General features: G+C 47.7%; 1 protein-coding gene across 5 annotated transcripts in view; it reads left to right on the forward strand.

Annotated features, from left to right (window-relative positions):
* The window catches only part of TSPAN12 (tetraspanin 12), a 99,236-nt gene that overhangs the window by 25,881 nt on the left and 52,210 nt on the right, over nucleotides 1–21,145 (forward strand). For all 5 annotated transcript variants that reach the window (XM_033959094.1, XM_033959099.1, XM_033959096.1 and 2 more), the window contains 2 exons: nucleotides 5,012–5,094; nucleotides 6,826–6,961. In XM_033959094.1, coding sequence (XP_033814985.1) covers nucleotides 5,012–5,094; nucleotides 6,826–6,961 — 219 coding nt within the window. The remainder of the gene's footprint in view (nucleotides 1–5,011; nucleotides 5,095–6,825; nucleotides 6,962–21,145) is intronic.

Raw genomic sequence — 21,145 nt, forward strand, 5'->3', positions numbered from 1 at the left:
GCTTTTTAAAATCATCATAATAATATCCCTTGCTCCTTAATTTAATAAAACTTTAGAGTATCCTCCATTTATTTCAAGGTATGTCAAGGGATTATACTAGATATGCACCAAACATTTCCTATTAAAATGAATGTATGAAACTAACCAAAAGGTTTGCAGAAAATAACGAAGACTAACCACATTTTTCTTGTCTTTGAACGTTCATAGTGACCGTTTTGACTGGTATCCATCTCTAGACAGACCAATGCTTCCCAGGGTCTAGGCTAACTTCTTCAAACCAAGTACCCCCCTAAGCCTAATAAATACCAAACGAGTACCCCGACACGCACATCCCTCCCCAGCAGCAACTCCGCGCAGGGACGGGCCACAATGGCGCGTGCAGCGTGTGAGTCGCTGCACGCGCCGTCATTGCCCGTCCCTGCGCAGAGTTGCTGCTGGGGGGAGGATGGGGGCGTGTCGACTCCGGCTTGTTGGCAGGGTCAGCTTCGGGGGTGGGGGGTGTAGCAGCAGGTGGGCAGACAAGGGAGGCAGGGAAGGATTTCTAGCGGCTGCTTCAGCGGGGGGCAGGGAGGGATTCCTTGCGGCGGCCAGGCTGTGTACCCCCAACAGGTGGCCCATGTAGGGTACGCGTACCATGGGTTGAGAAACACTGGTCTAGGGCTTCCAGACCACATAGCATGGGTGGATCCCTCTTGTATCTCCTCCAAGAAGTGAGCACTTCACCTCCGCAGTGAGATGTAACAGTTCAAACTTATATTACTAACATACTAGTGTATTCATTCTGCATCTCTCCTCTTTTGTTTCTCATTATATGCCTCCCCGATAACTTGGTTCCTCAGATAAAAAGTAACTTATCTAAACCCTCCTCCACTGCCAGTTCCTGATTTTGTTCCTTTCACCTCACTGCCCCGTATGCCTGGATTAGTTTGCCCGAGTCCGTGCCCCTTCCTTTGTTCAAAAATAGACCGAAAGCCCACCTTTTCAAGATTGCCTTCAATGCATAACCCTCTCCGTCGACTCATCACCCTAGCCAGCGGTTTAACCATCCCCCACTAACTGTAACCCCTACCCTGGCATCCTGCTTGTCTGCCTTGATCGATTCGATCAGGGATGTCAAAGTCCCTCCTCAAGGGCCGCAGTCCAGTTGGGTTTTCAGGATTTCCCCAATGAATATGCATGAGATCTATTTGCATGCACTGCTTTCTTTGTATGCTAATAGATCTCATGCATATTCATTGGGGAAATCCTGAAAACCCGACTGGATTGCAGCCCTCGAGGAGGGACTTTGACACCCCTGGATTAGATTGTGAGCTCCTTCGAGCAGGGATTGTCGCTCTTCTCTGGACTCTCATGGTACTACTCGAAAGGGTCCAGAGAAGAGCGACTAAGATGGTTAAGGGGCTGCAGAAGTTGCCGTACAGCGAAAGATTAGAGAAACCGGGCCTCTTCTCCCTTGAAAAGAGGAGACTGAGAGGGGACATGGTTGAAACCTTCAAGATAATGAAGGGAATAGACTTAGTATATAAAGACAGGTTGTTCACCCTCTCCAAGCTAGAGAGAACGAGAGGGCACTCTCTAAAGTTAAAAGGGGATAGATTCCGTACAAACGTAAGGAAGTTCTTCTTCACCCAGAGAGTGGTAGAAAACTGGAACGCTCTTCCGGAGTCTTGTCATAGGGGAAAACACCCTCCAGGGATTCAAGACAAAGTTAGACAAGTTCCTGATGAACCAGAACGTATGCAGGTAGGGCTAGTCTCAGTTAGGGTGCTGGTCTTTGACCAGAGGGCCGCCGCGTGAGTGGACCTTTGGGCACGATGGACCACTGGTCTGACCCAGCAGCGACAATTCTTATGGTCTATGCGGCTCTGTACAGCGCTGTATACATCTAGTAGCACTCTAGAAATATTTAATCGTAGTAGTGGTGGTGGTAGTAGCTAGCTAGGGGCTGTACCTTTAACATCCCGGAGCTTGGGAAGCTGTAGTGCCCTTACTGCCCCTCGAGCTCCTTCAAACTCCATTGGGGACGAGCTGCCGCCATAATTCAGAAGTGGCATCACACACTTGGTATCTCCCCAAACCTAAAAACTATCCCAATTGAACCGACATACTGTACACCACATTTCTCTTCGTAGAGCCCTAGAAATGTCTTATCAGTTTGTACATTATTATAAAGAATCCATCCAGGAAATTAGCATATTGGTATTTTTGACTTCTTGGCTTCTTTAGCAAGTGCATTCAATATCTTTCCTCACTTATCTCACACCCCCCCCCCCCGTGAACTCCGTCGGGTAAGTCCCTCTTATCTGTACCCTTGTCCTCCACTGCCAATCCCAGACTCCGTCCCTTCTTTCTTGCCACGCCATATGCCTGGAACAGGCTGCCAGAATCAATACGTCGTGCTCCGTCTCTAGCAGTCTTCAAATCCAAGCTAGAAGCCCACTTTTCTGAAGCTGCTTTAAACTCTTCACTCCCACTCACTGTCAGATACCTAGACCTATTATGTCATTCCTTCTACCAGAAACTCCTCAACCCTGAGATGCCCTGTCTGTCCAAATTAGATTGTAAGCTCTTCTGAGCATGGACCGTCTATTGAATGTTAAATGTACAGCGCTAAATATGCCTTTCAGAGCTATAGACATAAATAGTAGTAATGGCTGACGGAAGCACTGATTAAAGAACACATCGATGAACATCTGGAAAGAAACGAACTTTTGAAAACAACCCAACATGGTTTCTGCAGGGGGAGATCGTGCCTAACGAACTTATTGCACTTCTTCGAAGGAATTAACAAACGGATGGACAGAGGAGACCCCATAGACATCATATACCTTGATTTCCAAAAAGCCTTTGACAAGGTGCCTCACGAACGTCTACTCCGGAAACTGAAGAACCATGGAGTAGACGGAGACGTACATAGATGGATCAGAAACTGGTTGGCGGGTAGGAAACAGAGGGTAGGGGTGAAGGGCCACTACTCGGACTGGATGGGGGTCACGAGTGGTGTTCCGCAGGGCTCAGTGCTCGGGCCGCTGCTATTTAATATATTCATAAATGATCTAGAAACAGGCACGAAGTGTGAGATAATAAAATTTGCGGACGATACAAAACTATTTAGTGGAGCTGGGACTAAAGAGGAATGCGAAGAATTGCAAAGGGACTTGAACAAATTGGGGGAATGGGCGGCGAGATGGCAGATGAAGTTCAACGTTGAGAAATGTAAAGTATTGCATGTTGGAAACAGAAACCCGAGGTACAACTATACGATGGGAGGGATATTATTGAATGAGAGCAACCAAGAAAGGGACTTGGGGGTAATGGTGGACATGACAATGAAGCCGACGGCACAGTGCGCAACAGCCGCTAAGAAAGCAAATAGAATGCTAGGCATAATCAAGAAGGGTATTACAACAAGGACAAAAGAAGTTATCCTGCCATTGTATCGGGCGATGGTGCGCCCGCATCTGGAATACTGCGTCCAATATTGGTCTCCGTACCTTAGGAAGGATATGGCGTTACTCGAGAGGGTTCAGAGGAGAGCGACACGCTTGATAAAAGGGATGGAAAACCTCTCATACGCTGAGAGATTGGAGAAACTGGGTCTCTTTTCCCTGGAGAAGAGGAGACTTAGAGGGGATATGATAGAGACTTATAAGATCATGAAGGGCATAGAGAGAGTAGAGAAGGACAGATTCTTCAAACTTTCGAAAAATAAAAGAACAAGAGGACACTTGGAAAAGTTGAAAGGGGACAGATTTAAAACGAATGCTAGGAAGTTCTTCTTTACCCAACGAGTGGTGGACACCTGGAATGCGCTTCCAGAGGGAGTAATAGGGCAGAGTACAGTACAGGGGTTTAAGAAAGGATTGGACAATTTCCTGCTGGAAAAGGGGATAGAGGGGTATAAATAGAGGATTACTGCACAGGTCCTGGACCTGTTGGGCCGCCGCGTGAGCGGACTGCTGGGCATGATGGACCTCAGGTCTGACCCAGCAGAGGCATTGCTTATGTTCTTATGTTCTTATGTTCTTATGGCTCCTGCGAATTCTGACAAGAAGTCGCGGAAACCATTAAGGAAGCTGCTCAGCACTGAGCAGCAGCGCAAAATCGCGCACCTGCTCGTGCTTCTTCTCAGCGCCGAAGACGCTCACAGGCAGCCAGTTAACAACGGGGCAGGAACTTGGAAAGTTTGTTCCTGCCCGCTGCACCTCCACCGACGATCACCAGTAGAGGTATGAGCCTGAGGCTAGGACAGGGAGTGTGGCAGGCTACAGAGCCTGGAAGGTAGGGAGGGTGCAGAGTCTGACGGGGGAGGGAATGAGCCTGAAGCTAGGACAGGGAGTGCGGCAGGCTACAGAGCCTGGAAGGTAGGGAGGGTGCAGAGTCTGACGGGGGAGGGAATGAAGGGGGCTGGGTGCAATGCCTGACAGGGGAGGGAAGGAAGGAAGGGGGCTGGGTGCAATGCCTGACAGTGGAAGGAAGGAAGGAAGGGGGCTGGGTGCAATGCCTGACAGGGGAGGGAGGGAAGGGTGCTGGGTGCAGTGCCTGGCAGAAAGGGGGCTGGGTGCAATGCCTGACAGGGGAGGGAAGGAAGGAAGGAAGGGAGTTGGGTGCAATGCCTGACAGGGGAGGGAAGGAAGAGTGCTGGGTGCAGTGCCTGGCAGAAAGGGAGATAGGTGCACAGCCTGACAGGGAAGGGCGCTTGAATATTAAGCCTCCTGACTTATATTCAAGTCAACCATTTTTTCCTCCTTTTCGGGGGAAATGGGGGTCTCAACTTATATTCGGATCGACTTATATTCAAGTATATACCGTAGTAGTATTAGTTTAGCGGTCATTTCCACAGAATTAAGCCCATAAATGCCTTGAGGCAAAGGTCTAGGAATGGTATGTGTTTTCCTAACTTGCAGTGCACATTCACTGCTCTGAGTATATAAAATATTCTTTAAGTACTGCCTGTATTTTGCCATAAACGAATCGACAAGTGATGCCGGTTTGCTTTTCTATATTTCAGCTGATGTCCCTGTGCATTCTGGTGGTCTCGGCTTGGATGAGGGACTACATAAGCAACGTCCTCACCCTGACTGCAGAAACGAGGTATTTTTCTCCCCTTTTTACTGGAGGTGTGCAGCTTATCCAAACATTAATGGGTGTAGATATAAGACCTTCTTAGATAGGACCCTAGCAACAATCTTGTTTAGGTAAATGTATTCAGCAAGCTATGTTATCCTATTGCGGTTTTCGGAAATTAATTAAGACCACTTTGTTCAGTAAGTTTATTACTTAGCGAGTTTTATTATTGAAATTCTATTTTATAAATATTTCTATTTTTTTACTGTATTATTGTATTTCGCTGATTGTCCAGCTCTTTTTAGAGCGCTGTGTTAGCGGTTTTAACGCATGCAGCTTTTTAGCGCGTGCTAAACCCGCGCTACACGGCTAGAACTAATACTAGCTCAATGCTAGTGTTAGTGTCTAGTGGGCCGGCAGTTTAGCGCGCGCTATTATTCGCGTTAAACCGCTAACATAGCTTTGTAAAAGGAGGCCTTAGTGTAAACCGCCTAGAACTTTTGGTTATGGCGGTATAAAAGAATAAAGTTATTTATTATTATTAATACAGGGGGGAATTGTTAGCTCAAAGCACTACAATTTTTTTTGTTGGCAGTCAGCAGAGTATTAGTGACGGGCCTATGTTTATAGAGCCCAAATGACTGTAGTGACACAGTAAGAGAGTCCTCTTTGGAGGAGAGGAAGTAGCAGAGACTACAAGCACCCTCTCTATGGAACGCACTCCCATTAGATATCAGACTTACAACATCCCTGGACAAATTCAAGACCAAACTAAAAACCTTCCTCTTTAAGGATGCTTACCAAACTTGAGAAGAAACGTTATACTCGGCTAACATGATCCTCACTGGCAAGGAGCAAGAACTGCTTCCATGAAGTGACCCCCCCTCCCCCATTGTCTTTTCCACTACCTTTTTCCTCTCTCCACCCTTTTTTTTTTTTAATCTCGATTTATTTTTTTCTCTCCTGTCCCCCTTGTTTCAGTAAAATTTTTCATCTCATCTTCCTCCTCTTATTTTAACTTTTTAAAATGCTTTATTATTGGTTTTTAATTAGTATCGTATCCCATCTAGGTATTTCCTGATAGATGGTATATCAAGTAATGAATAAACCTGGATGTGGAAAAATACATCTAAAATACTTGTACACTTCCCCCTCCGTATTTGCGGTGGTTAGGGGCAGAGCTGGCCCGCGAATATTAAAAAACCATGAATAATTTTCGGTCCGGTTCTGCCCCTAACTCCCGCTTCCCCCGGTTATTTTAAGCCCTGTAAGCCTTACCTGGTGGTCTAGCGGGTTTTCGGGCAGGAGCGATCTCCCCATGCTCCACCCCCTTGCAGATTGCTCACAGGAAATGGCTGCCTTGAGCTCCCGTTGTCTCAAGACTACGACAGGAGCTCAAGGCAGCCATTTCCTGTGAGCGATCTGCACGGGGCAGGAGCATGGGAAGATTGCTCCTACCCGAAAACCCGCTAGGCCACCAGGTAAGGCTTAAGAGAGGTGTGGCTCACAGGGCTTAAAATAGCCCGAAAAAATGAAAATGATTTTTTTTTGGCAGAAAATTGCAAATAATCGAAACCGTAGATATGGAAACCACGAATACGGAGGGGGAAGTGTACAATGAAACAAAGAATCAGCCTGGAGTTCTCCCTCTGCTTAGCTATAAATACAGAAAACTAGAGAAACCCCCCCCTCCAAATAATTTGGATTGTTTTGTCGTCTTTTGGAGCTTGGGAAACATGTGCCTGTGTCTTTTTCCAGGGTGGAGGAGGCCGTAGTTCTTGCCTATTTTCCTGTGGTCCATCCAGTGATGATTGCGGTGTGCTGCTTTCTCATTATTGTGGGGATGCTGGGCTACTGCGGAACCGTGAGAAGCAGTCTCCTACTTCTCGTCTGGGTACGTCTTGCAGCTTTTGACTTCAGGTTTAAGAAAAATCTGGCAGACTATTAAAGAAGTGAGTTGGGCTATGCCATATTTGTTTAAAATTGTGACCGCAAGCTGAGGGGCAGGACCGCCTCAATGATAAGTTGCCCTCTCTGGTTTCCATTTCTATGACTGTCGTATGATATGATATGCCCATAGAAAACGACGGAGAAATGAATCTGCTGTAAGTATGTAGAACAGAGCAGAAGAGTTGAGCGTTTCTGATGGCTTTGTAAAGCAAAGGGGAGACTGTGGTGCAGTGGTTAAAGTTATAGCCTCAGCATCCTGAGGATGTGGGTTCAAACCCATGCTGCTCCTTGTGAGCCCACTGGGACAGACAGGGCGTGGCCTAATGCCTGGCTTTCTGGATGGTGCATTGGAGGAAGCAGGAGGGATTGAGCACCCCTCCTGCTCCCCAACAAAAGGTACGGGGGCAAAGGGGCCTTGAGGGGGAAGGGTCCTCCGGTGGCAAGAGGGAAGTGGTAATGGCATCCCTCCGAAGTGCCGCATTATTGTCGGGGGTCATTGGGGATGGCCAATGGTGGGGGATTTTTTTTTTTTTTAATGGGACAGATATTTTGTGTGTGTAATACACGCAAAATATCTGTGCCATTGAAAAAAAAAAAGAAAAAAAACCCCAGGTAGACCAGTCGGTAACAAAGTTACCGGCAGGTCTAGAGCAATCGGGTTTTACGATTGGGCGGTTGTATCCTTGCGCACACAGACGCTCATAACATTGACAGACTCTTGTCTGTATACTTATGAAGGGAATTTTAAAAAATAAAGTAAAATTTTGGAATCTCTCGTGGCACACCCAAAATCTCTTTGGGGCACACCACTGTGCTGTGGCACACAGTTTGGGAGACACTGCTTTAATAAGATTCCTTAATTCTCCTGAGGCTTCATTCGGCCCTGTTGTGAAAGGATTTAGACATTCAGTCAGGTGGCTAGAAGTGAATGTGTTATTAGAAGGTAATGTGATTCTGGCCTGAAGCAGCTGTACCTGGAACAGAGGGTGAATACGTCTGCGTGTGTATGTTTGTAGCTAATGTAAAAAGGGGTTTTGCGGGATAGATTTGCTTCTGAATTCTATGACTTAATAATAATAATAATAATAATAATAATTTTATTCTTATATACCGCCATGCCGAAAAAGTTCTAGGCGGTTCACAACAAGGTGAGCTAATACACGGGATCCAGATAAAATATAAATTAGAATAATGGACTTAAAAACAGATAAAGACAGAAAGCATTTACAATATAATGATGATAATAATAATAATAACTTTATTCTTCTATACCGCCACAATCTTGCGACTTCTAGGCGGTTTACAATCAAGAGTGCTAGACATTCAGCGAAATACAATAAGTAGATATTCAGAGGAAATACAGAGATCAGAGACCTCAGGAGGCAATAGTATAGAAATACAATTTGCTGAGCGAAAATGTAATATGTACATTTTAGTAGGTAATGTCTGACAGGACCTGTTGGGGATAAATAGCAACGTAAAGTTATGATAAGATGAAGATAGCAGATTATATTTATAACAGTGCTGTAAGTTCAGGTGGAAAATACCGGCATGGCAGAGAAAGAAGTAATACATAGAACAGATAAAATACATCAACTTGAATATAAGGAACTTGATTGAAAAAATGAAGCAGAATGCAATAAGATACCAGCCTATCAAAGAGTCTTTAACAATTTTCTAAAATCAAGATAGGAAGAGACCTCTAACATAATATTTCCAAGCCATGCATTCAATTTAGCGGCTTGAAATGAAAGAAGTCCGTGAGTAGACTCGATTTTGAGGGGCGTCTGTGAAATTCCTGTTAAAAGGTCTTAACGTGTTGGTGGGGGACAAAATGGTTGAGCGGGTGCGGCGGAGGTTGTCTGGTAAACGGAAGGACATATTGCACAAACTCAGGAAAGATGGTCATGTCCAGTGTTCCCTCTAAGCGGGCGGGTGTTGTGAGCAAACTTTTTTCACCGTGAGCCAAAAATATCGGGCGCCAGCAAGTTATGAGCCAACTCGCCCGATTCTCCTCTCGCCGCCCTGCCATCTGCCGTACGCCTCTTCCGATCGTGCGCTGTGACGAGAAACGTGTGCGCTGCGATGTAATATTTTGTGCGCCAGCACACGCCAGCGCAGCTTAGCGGGAACACTGGTTCAAATGGTTTTATTTATTTCCCCAAATTTATTTTTGTTATACGCATTGAAAATATTTGATATTGCGTTTAAATCAAAATCTCAATAAACTTGAAACGAGTGCCCGTGAGATTGTGGGAGGGTTAAATACTCAAAACTTAGAAGTTTTTGCTACGCCAGCTTTCTGGTATCTTTACATACAGTGGCGTACCTAGCATATGTAACATCCGGGGCCCATCATTTTTTGGCACCCCCCCCCATCTGTAAGAAAAACATGATTTTTAGTAACAAACCACACGTCACACATGAGTACCTAGGAAAAGGCAGCATCTTACATATTGCAGTGAGCAGTACATCAATACACCCATTGTAAAACTAAACAAGCCAGACCAGCACAGATCAATCCTACACCGTCAATCCTAACAGAAAACCATGTCTTTCGAACACACAGAACACAGAAAACACCTTCGCCTAGTAAGGAATATGTAATCACAAACTAACCCCTCCCTCTTTTACAAAACTGTAGTGTGGATTTTAGCTACGGAGGTAACAGCTCTGATGCTCATAAAATTCTGAGCATCAGAGCTGCTACCACCAAGGCTGGTGCTAAAAACGCTTCACAGTTTTGTAAAAGGGGGGATAAAATAAAAATACATAGACAAAGGTTAAATTGAACCAGCAAGAAGCTGGACTCTGCATACAATGCTTCACAGAAACAGTGACACATGTCTCCTAAAGCAATAAATAAATAGAAATTTTTTTCTACCTTTGTCTTCTGTGGTTTCTCCTTTCCTCATCTTCTTGTAACTCTCTTCCTTCCATCCACTGTCTGCCGTCTCTCTTCCCCTATATGGCATCTTCTCTCCTTCTATGCCCCTTCCAGAAACTGTATGCCTCCCCCTTCCATCTCTCCTTTCACCCCATTGGTCTGGCATCTCTCTCCTCGCCTTCCCTCTCCCACACCTCTCCTCATAGTCTGGTATCTCCCCTTCCCTGATTCTCTGGCATCTCTCTCCTTTCCTTTTCTTCCATCTTTCGCTCCCCCTCCATGCTCTCACATCTCCCCCTTCCTTTTCCCTTAGACTGGCATACCTTCCTCCTACGCTCCAAGCCCTGGCATCTCCTTTAATTCCCTCCCTCATCTTCCTTCTCCCTCCAGCTGGGTACCGCAACACTCTTCCCTGCAGCTCTGCACTTCCCCACAATTGCCATGCTTCGGTTCCTCTTCTTCCTTCCTTCCTCCCCCCCCCCCCCCCGCGGGACCCTGCGGCACCATCAACTCTTACTCCCTCTAATGTCGGCCCTGCAGCTCCAGACTTCCTCGCACCTTCTCCCCTCCCCCTTTGGATCGCTATTATTTTAAATGTTATAGCCGCGGAGCTGTATCCATCAGTGGAGATGTCTAACCTCGGCCTGCCCCGGAACTCTTACTGCAGCAGACGCCCGTCTAGGCAGGAACAGGAAGTCACTGTTGCAGTAAGAGTTCCGGGGCAGGCCGAGGTTAGACATCTCCACTGATGGATACAGCTCCGCGGCTATAACATTTAAAATAATAGCGATCCAAAGGGGGAGGGGAGAAGGTGCGAGGAAGTCTGGAGCTGCAGGGCCGACATTAGAGGGAGTAAGAGTTGATGGTGCCGCAGGGTCCCGCGGGGGGGGGGAGGAAGGAAGGAAGAAGAGGAACCGAAGCATGGCAATTGTGGGGAAGTGCAATCCCCCCAATGCGTCCCCTTACCTTACCGACGCGTGTGTGCGCTGTGAAGAGAAACTTTGCGCTGCGATGTAATATTTTGTGCGCGAGCGCAGGCCAACGCAGCTTAGCGGGAACACTGGTCATGTCATGTCTGAACAAAAGATGACTGTGATGGCAAATGCGCACCAGAAAAGCATAAGATATTCCATACTGGTGCCTAGTAAAGGTCCAGGAAGTCCAGCTCTGAACAGTAGCCAAATCAAGCCAGAAGTCCCTGGCAGATCCCAAGGAGTACTAGATTATTTGTGCACGCTTTCAGGGATAAGTGGGTGGCTGTCCAGGATCAACCTCTAATAATGGTTTCTGGACTTTTCCTCCAGAAAAAAAGCCTCTTGAAAAGTGAGATTTAATTGGGTGTATAAATATAAGCAGAGCTTCCTTTGCTCATCCTTTTTCTTTCTCTTTCTCCTGAGTAGTGGGTTGTTAAGAATCTGTTTAGCGCAGGTGTCGGTGATTCCAGTAAAGTCCATGCACTGCTCATTTTGTCTGCCAGCTTTTTAAATTTGCATTTGCCTACAGCCCTTCCAGCATCTTATTCAGATTTATTGGCAGTGGCTGGATCCTTGTTTCAGTTCTACGGCTCTGCAGTCTTTCTGTGCAGCTAAGCAGACAAGCCTGCCTTCAAGTTCAGCGGAGTGAAATAACAAATAATTGCCCCTTTCACTTTATTCATTATTCTCATGTTAAAAGTAAATCCAGAGCGCTTGCTATATTTACCTGTAAGGGAAGCGGGGCTGGCTTAATCGTTAGGACTAGGTAATTAGTTAGGAGAGCAACTTCTATGAGTGCCAAAGAGCAGCTGTAGTCAAAATGAAGCAGTAGATCCTGACAGCCATACAAACTTGAGGAACCATCCGTGCATTCTTAAGAGCATAAGAACATAAGAATTACCATACTGGGACAGACTGAAGGTCCATCAAGCCCAGTATCCTGTTTCCAACAGTGGCCAACCCAGGTCCCAAGAACCTGGCAGAACCCAAATAGTAGCAACATTCCAGAGCTGAGACTGTGATGTCATAATGCCTCATTCCACCAATGCCTATGAGTCAAACTCATCAGTGATGTCACAATAGCTTGATTGTCCTATACTTGGCTGACATAAGAACATAAGAATTGCCATACTGGGACAGACTGAAGGTCCATCAAGCCCACTATCCTGTTTCCAACAGTGGCCAACCCAGGTCCCAAGAACCTGGCAGAACCCAAATAGTAGCAACATTCCAGAGCTGGGACTGTGATGTCATAAAGCCTCATTCCACCAATGCCTAAGAGTCAAACTCATCAGTGATGTCACAATGGTTTGATTGTCCTATACTTGGATCACATAAGAACATAAGAACTGCCATATTGGGATAGACCAAAGGTCCGTCAAGCCCAGTATCCTGTTTCCAACAGTGGCCAACCCAGGTCCCAAGAACCTGGCAGAACCCAAATAGTAGCAACATTCCAGAGCTGAGACTGTGATGTCATAATGCCTCATTCCACCAATGCCTATGAGTCAAACTCATCAGTGATGTCACAATAGCTTGATTGTCCTATACTTGGCTGACATAAGAACATAAGAATTGCCATACTGGGACAGACTGAAGGTCCATCAAGCCCACTATCCTGTTTCCAACAGTGGCCAACCCAGGTCCCAAGAACCTGGCAGAACCCAAATAGTAGCAACATTCCAGAGCTGGGACTGTGATGTCATAAAGCCTCATTCCACCAATGCCTAAGAGTCAAACTCATCAGTGATGTCACAATGGTTTGATTGTCCTATACTTGGCTCACATAAGAACATAAGAACTGCCATATTGGGATAGACCAAAGGTCCGTCAAGCCCAGTATCCTGTTTCCAACAGTGGCCAACCCAGGTCCCAAGAACCTGGAAGAACCCAAATAGTAGCAACATTCCAGAGCTGAGACTGTGATGTCATAATGCCTCATTCCACCAATGCCTATGAGTCAAACTCATCAGTGATGTCACAATAGCTTGATTGTCCTATACTTGGCTGACATAAGAATTGCCATACTGGGACAGACCGAAGGTCCATCAAGCCCAGTATCCTTTTTCCAACAGTGGCTAAACCAGGTCCCAAGCAGCAAAACAGATTCTATGCTGCTTATCCTAGGAATAAGCAGTGGATTTCCACAAGCCATCTCAATAATGGCCTATGGACTTCTCTTTTAGGAAATTATCCAAACTTTTTTAAAACCCTGCTAAGCTAACTGATTTCACCGCATTCTCTGGCAACGAATTCCAGAGTTTAATTACACGTTGTGTGAAGAAATATTTTCTCCGGTTTGTTTTAAATCTACTACTTACTAGCTTCATCGCACGCCCCCTAGTCCTAGTAACATCACACACACTTCTAGGTGACATCTGCATCTGTTGCCTTCACAACAGACGCTCAGCAGAAGGGAAGGCGTGCAGTCAGGTAGAGAGATCGTTTGGAAATGACAAGAACACCAACCACAGCCCTCCAGGTACTCAGAGATTTATCATGTTGTCACCTGCCGGGGTCTTGGTAAAGTTCAGAAGACCTCCGGTAGAGGGTAGCACACTCCTGACGTGGCTCCCAAAGGGGGAGACCTCACTGGTGTCTCACTATCTTGGCTTTGCTAAAAATAAAGCACCGTGAGTCAAGTTGAAAAATAATGTGAGAAGTTTAATTAGTCACTTGCCACATAAATCATATCATCTATTATCATAGTCCAAGTTCCCTTTCTTCCCAAACAAGGGCAAAAAGAAAGAAAACAGAAAACAAAAAGCCTTTTAACTTTCACCCCAGTCCAGTGAAAGCACAGCAAGCTTGCTATCAATTATACTTCCAGTCCAGGTTTTAGTGCTTGCTCTACCTGATCACACAGGCTCTGAAAAACTCAGCACAATTAGTCTCTTAAGCACTTATCCAGCCCTGAGCTGGCGTCCTGGGCTTACTAACTAACACAGTCCAGTTTCTTCACCAGGTAAACTTTAAGCAAAAACACAAAATACAAAAACTGAAGCCTTACTGCAGGCTCCTCAATTTCCAGCCCTGATTAGCTCACAGTTCTTTGAGCTTCTCCTGAGCTCCTGCACACCTGCAATGTAGCAATCCAATCAAGCTGGTGCAGCACTGCTCTGAGCTTGTCTTTACAGCACAAAACAATCCAAACAGTTCTGCCAAAAACTCCTCTCCACTATTATTGCTGTACAGCCTTGTACCTGTAGTGTTCAGTGGAAAGTTGCCAAGCCCACATCCATGGCTTCTTCCATAACGGTCTCCAGCATACACCCTTCATCCAGGTCCATGCTTTCTGGTGTATCCAGCTGCTCTGCTGGTTCCTGAGGCATTGGAGCCTCACACTCCATTGGCTCTGGAGTGAGGTCTGGCCTTCTCCTGGCCCGGAGAACTCTCTCTCCCAGACTCTCTTGGGCAGCCTCCTTTAATGCTCTGGAGAGCTGCTTAACAGGCTTAGGGCCACGCCCTACACTGGGTGTTTGTGTGCCTAGCTTGGGTGTTCTTGGGCTCCCCCTCAGGCTAAGGGGTAGAATATCACTGGGAGCTTGATTAAATCCCTTAGTGTGACTGGAAGCTTTTCTGAGCCGGGCAGTTAACCTATACTCAGGGCACTGCTCTAGGCTAGAAGGCTCAGGATAGGCAGCTGGGCTTTCAGGATCTTCTTCCTGATCCTTTTCAGGGAGAGTCTGGTCTCGAGTAAGAGACTGAGACCGGGGTTTCACTCTGACATGACCGTCTCGGGGAGCGGAAATGTCACAATGTCCAGCATGGGACCTTGACTGTGTTTAGCAACTGGCTTGCAAAATTTTTGAAAACTTAATACCTGGCTCCTGCAAGCCGTGGTACGCTGTCAAAAGCGCGGAGGACAACGGCGTGCCGACAATCTCATGCTGACATTTGAGCGCAGGAGAAAAGTGCACCGCCGCATTGAGGTGTTCCATTTTGAGGGAGGGGGGTGTGTGTGTGGGAAGCCCCGACTACACTTAAAAGTCCTCGTGTTCGCGTTGGGGGGGGGGATTTGAGGGGAACCCCCCCAGTACACTGAAAACTCCAGTTCTCCTTCCTGTTTTAGCTCTTCTGGAGTTTTTAGAGTAGTGGGGTGGGTCCTCCCCCACCCCCCCCAATGGGAGCGCAAGGACTTCTAAGTGTAGTAGGGGGAAGTTCCCACACACACACACACACCCTTAGGGCACAAAAGGGAAGTTCTCAAAGCAGCGGCACACTTTTCTCCCACGGGAGAAAATGTTGGCGCGGGATTGTCAGCGCGCCATTGTCCTCTGCGGTTTTGACGTATCACCGCAAACCACTGGGTCTAGGACAGTGTCTCGCAAACTTTACGAGCCCTGTTACACTAAACTGGCGTCCAGGGCTTGAGACCACCCAGAAGTGCGTGGACATTGCCATGATGATGTTACACGCATGCATAGCGTCATGAAGTTGACATCTGCGCTGGCCCAGACAGGGCCCTGAGCCACTAGTATGGGGTGCTGAAAAAGAAGAAGCGCAGAGAGGGGGAGCGACACCAGGGAGGAGGAGAGGCGCTTGTGACGGCTGGCTGCCTACAGGATGTGCCTCTTGCCGTGAGAGGCATGTCCCATGGGCAGTCAGTTGGCGCTGGTGCCTCTCCTCCTGAATTCTTGTGTGGCACACAATTTGCAATAAACTGGTATAGAGCAGGGGTAAGCAATTTCGGTCCTCGAGAGCCGGAGCCAGGTCAGGTTTTCAGGATCTCCACAATGAATATATATGAGATGGATTTGCATGCACTGCCTCCTTGAGATGCAAATCTATCTCATGCATATTTATTGTGGATATCCTGAAAACCTGACCTGGCTCAGGCTCTCGAGGACCAGAATTGCCTACCCCTGGTCTAGGGCAATGCTTCTCAACTCAGTCTTTGGGGGTACACCTAGCCAGTCAGGTTTTCAGGATATCTTCAATGAATATGCATGAGACTAGTAAGTACTGTCTCCTTGATATGTAAATTCTCTCATACATTGTGACCGGGTGAAGGCCTAGTGGGCGCTTGAGCCTAAGACTCCAGTCCAGGTAAATTGACCGAGCGCAAGTCTGGAGGTTGGTGGAGCTTTGGGTAATGACCAGAGAATGACAAAAATAAAGCCCATAAAAGAAGCTCTTTGCTTCTTGGAAAAATATAACAGGCTTTATTATACCTAAACAAGATTCCAAAATTAAACAGTTCTTTCCACAAGGCTTCACTATAAGTTCTTTACTTTTAGACACTTTAGGCAACTCTCTTCATTTTAGAGTTCAAGATTTTGAATTCCCCTCCATTCAGAATAAATAACAAAACAAGAGTTTCTTTTCAAAATATGCTTTTCATTTTAGCTCCCAGAGTTTCCGAGCACACTAATGTCCCAAACTTTCAGAAACTCCCCTTAGGCTCTGGTAAGGCACAGGCTTTAAACAGGTATCCTGTCCTTTCCTCCTATTTCTTTATCCCTTTAAGAGGGTTTGTAACCCAGGCAAAAGCCTGGCTGTGGCCTGCCTACAGGCCTTGTAAATCCTCTGCTAGTGGTAAGTCTCCTTTAAAACTTTTACCACATTTCTATTACCAATAAATGTTAACCTAAAATGCTTCCTTTAGGTTTTATAAGCAGTCTGTAAGGAGCAAAGGGGTTCTTCCTCCCAGATCTGTTCTGTTGTCCAGAACCCGCCCAAAAACCCCTTTCAGGTTATACAAATTTTTAATACAATCTTACTACTTGGACACTTCTTCCAGCTGCATTCCTGGAATTATCTTCTTCCTTTAAACATGAACCTTTATACCAAGCTCCAGTCAGAATTTAGGAGTTGCTCAGTAGGAAAAGGAAAAAAGAAAAATCCTTTTACTGTACACGTAGCCCACAGAAAATAGCAATAGGGATTTTCTCTATCAGTTCCTTCACCAAACTTAACACTCTCACAGGCCTTAGTCCTTCTTTCAGATACTACTCTCTTAAGACAGGATGAAACTGTAGCTAAAGCACTTTGGCCTCGATTTCAGTGAAATCAGCGATCGTTGCTAAACCTGTTTTCACAGGTTTAGTGACTATCGCTGCTAACCGACCCGATTCACAAAACGGCCCAATGCTTGTTTTCCCCCTCGATTGCCTATTTTACGATCCGGCATTGCAAATTTGTAAAACCCCATGCAAAATAGCCAAGCGATTGATTCACTAACATTTGCTTGGCTATTTTGCATCGGGTTTTATGATCCTGTAGACCTGTTTGAGGTAATCAAGGCAAGAGCCAGGTAGCTGCTGGCTCCTGATTGGTGCTGTGCTGAACAGTGGATTAGCCTGGTTACCTCCTAGCTTTTTGCTTAATGTTTTCTCTAGGCTTTAACTCAGTTCTGCACTGTTTTATTTTGCTGGACTGAATTAAACCTGTATTCCTTGCTGTCACTTTAGCAGGTGGCTTCTGAGAAAAAGCTAAATAGGTCTCTTTGATATCGTTTCTAGCCTTTGGGTTTAAGAACAGGCTTAAGGCAGCCAGTGTTTTGCAGTTCTGGGGCTTCCATGTGACAACATATTCATTGTAGATATCCTAAAAACCTGACTGGTTGTGTGTAGAACTAGGACTGAGTTGAGAACTACCAGCCTAGAGATCCTGAGAACCTTGCACCAGTCCTGTAGGGAAAAATCACCCAAGAACTTTCTTTGATGCTAGCTTTTGGAGAATCTCACAAGCACAATATGTAATACATTAGTGGCTCAAAAGTAAACCTCAAAAATTAATCTCTGGTAGGATCAAACCTAGTTATAGAGTTGTTTTTTTCTTAATTTCCAGTAGCAAATTGATAATTCCGTGCAGACATGACCTGAGCATGAACCCACTTTTCTTTCCTGTTTTCATTTTGAAAGGCCTTTTGTGGATTTAATTCATGTGGCTTTTAATAAGAAAAGAAAACATGAAGATTATGGCACATTCTTTCCACCCTCTCTGCTTGAGTGTGTGTATATACGAGGCCTGTTCAAAAAGTTCCAGGACTGATTTTATACAAGGTTATTAGACAATCTTACAGCTTGTTCCATTGGGTCCCCTTCAAAGTACTCCCCTTCCCTACGTATACGCTTTTCCCAACGTCGTTTCCACTTCTGGAAACAGTCCTTAAACGCATCTTCAGGAATCGCCAAAAGTTGCTGCGTCAAATTTTGCTTTATGTCTTCAGTGGTGTCGAATTGTTTCCTTTCGGCGTGGCTTAAGTTTAGGAAACAAGAAGTCAGCAGGGGCCAAGTCAGGAGAGTAAGGTAGCTGGAGAAGAACTGTCATTGCATTTTTTTGTGCAAAAGTTGGGAATTTTGATGCATTTAAAACACTTTCCACGATTCATGACATGGTCCCCATAAGCCACTTTCAACATTTCATTAGATTCTGTAGCGGTCTTACCCAATTTAAAACAGAGCTTCACACTTTGACGCTGCTCATTGAGGTTGCATATGATGAAAAATAGCCGATCACGAAAACACAGTTTCCCAAAAACTGTCTGTAGCTCGGAGATGAAAACAGATATCAACAAACGGAAAAAAAGTAGGTTACTCATGAAGTTTCAAGCTACTCAACGCTGCCTAGTCCATCTCAAAAGAACTTCCCGTTGGCGTGCAGTTCAAACTGTCCTGGAATTTTTGGAACAGACCGCATGTATATATATATATATACAGCATATATGTGTGTGCGAGTGTGCTGGGGCAGTTATGAGGGATAATTTTGATGGGTGGGGCAGTGGGACAGTTGTGATAGGGTAGTTTTTTTTTAGGGGGTGGGACAGTTCCAGGGTGATAGGTTTTTGGGGGGCAAGGCAATTGGAGTGCAGTTTTGAGAGTAGGGGAGTTTGGTAGAAAATATAGAGAGAAAAATTTGGAAGGACTCCTCTAACTGCTGTGTTTCGATGCTATAGTGGCTGGAGCTTCTTCCCTTATACAAATGCACTGGGACATGTTTTCAGTGGGGGGGGGGGAGCTTTATTTCTATGGAGCCTGGTTCCATTCGGCCCATTTATTAACTCTGTGTGTGTCTTTTTGGTAGTACTTTCCCCATGCCAAATTTCATCCCATTCTGTTCGAGCAGGGGTAGGCGACCTGCCATTGAATTTTATGTGGCCTGTGAGACCCTGGGATGTTTATACTGAAAATGCCCCATACAAACGTTAGTAACCAGAGTTGTATAGTTAATGGAACTGCTGAAGGATACAACAATGGGACAAATCTATTTGACAGCATTAGCAACTGTTTGGAAAGGCAGAAGTGTCTGGTAATAATTGATGTTCATTCAGTCATCACATTAAGTTTTCTTGGCAGTGAAATTATAAGGCACATTTGTTAATTTTATGTGTGTGGCCCGCTAGGGTTACCGTATTTTCGCGGATATAACGCGCACCATTGTAAAACGCGCACAGGGGTATAGCGCGCAGAAATCACGATGATATGTACAAAAACTTTTCTATACCGCGCTCAGGCATATAACGCGCATGCTGCCCGACTCTCCTCTGGCCACCCCGACTCTCCTTTCGCCCTCCCCGACTCTCATCTGGTTGCCCCGACTCACCCTGACTTTCGGTGCACTGCCCCGACTCTCCTCTGGTTGCCCCGACTCACCGTTCACCCGCCCTGACTTTCGGTGCACTGCCCCGCCTCTCCGTGCCTGTCCCCCTTGAAGTCCTGTCCCCCCTTGAAGGTCTGCCTGTCCCCCCTTGAAGGTCTGCCTGTCCCCCCTTGAAGTCCTGTCCCCATCCTGAAAGCCTGATGCCCCCCCTCGACGTCCGATTCTTCTCCCCCCTCGGCAGGACCACTCGCACCCCCACCCCGAAGGACCGCCGACTCCCCGACAATATCGGGCCAGGAGGGAGCCCAAATCCTCCTGGCCACGGCGACCCCCTAACCCCACCCCGCACTACATTACGGGCAGGAGGGATCCCAGGCCCTCCTGCCCTCGACGCAAACCCCCTCCCCCCAACGACCGCCCCCCCCAAGAACCTCCGCCCGTCCCCCAGCCGACCCGCGACCCCCCTGGCCGACCCCCACGACACCCCCACCCGCCTTCCCCGTACTTTGTGTAGTTGGGCCAGAAGGGAGCCCAAACCCTCCTGGCCACGGCGACCCCCTAACCCCACCCCGCACTACATTACGGGCAGGAGGGATCCCAGGCCCTCCTGCCCTCGACGCAAACCCCCCTCCCTCCAACGACCGCCCCCCCCCAAGAACCTCCGACCGACCCGCGACCCCCCTGGCCGACCCCCCCACCCCCCTTCCCCGTACCTTTGGAAGTTGGCCGGACAGACGGGAGCCAAACCCGCCTGTCCGGCAGGCAGCCAACGAAGGAATGAGGCCGGATTGGCCCATCCGTCCTAAAGCTCCGCCTACTGGTGGGGCCTAAGGCGCGTGGGCCAATCAGAATAGGCCCTGGAGCCTTAGGTCCCACCTGGGGGCGCGGCCTGAGACACATGGTCGGGTTTGGCCCATGTGCCTCAGGCCGCGCCCCCAGGTGGGACCTAAGGCTCCAGGGCCTATTCTGATTGGCCCACGCGCCTTAGGCCCCACCAGTAGGCGGAGCTTTAGGACGGATGGGCCAATCCGGCCTCATTCCTTCGTTGGCTGCCTGCCGGACAGGCGGGTTTGGCTCCCGTCTGTCCGGCCAACTTCCAAAGGTACGGGGAAGGGGGGTGGGGGGGTCGGCCAGGGGGGTCGCGGGTCGGTCGGAGGTTCTTGGGGGGGGGGCGGTCGTTGGAGGGAGGGGGGTTTGCGTCGAGGGCAGGAGGGCCTGGGATCCCTCCTGCCCGTAATGTAGTGCGGGGTGGGGTTAGGGGGTCGCCGTGGCCAGGAGGGTTTGGGCTCCCTTCTGGCCCAACTACACAAAGTACGGGGAAGGCAAGTGGGGGTGTCGTGGGGGTCGGCCAGGGGGGTCGCGGGTCGGCTGGGGGACGGGCGGAGGTTCTTGGGGGGGGCGGTCGTTGGGGGGAGGGGGTTTGCGTCGAGGGCAGGAGGGCCTGGGATCCCTCCTGCCCGTAATGTAGTGCGGGGTGGGGTTAGGGGGTCGCCGTGGCCAGGAGGGTTTGGGCTCCCTCCTGGCCCGATATTGTTGGGGAGTCGGCGGTCCTTCGGGGTGAGGGTGCGAGTGGTCCTGCCGGGGGGGGGGGATGTATCGGACGTCGGGGAGTCGGCCGGGCAAGAGGGCTTGGGCTCCCTCTTGCTCCGATCGTGGATGCGGGTGCGGGTGGGAGCGCGTGCGAGCGGTCGTTCGGGGTGGGGGTGCGAGCGGTCCTGCTGGG

This window comes from Geotrypetes seraphini, chromosome 9, assembly GCF_902459505.1.
Source record: "Geotrypetes seraphini chromosome 9, aGeoSer1.1, whole genome shotgun sequence".
In the NCBI taxonomy this organism is placed as follows: Eukaryota; Metazoa; Chordata; class Amphibia; order Gymnophiona; family Dermophiidae; genus Geotrypetes; species Geotrypetes seraphini.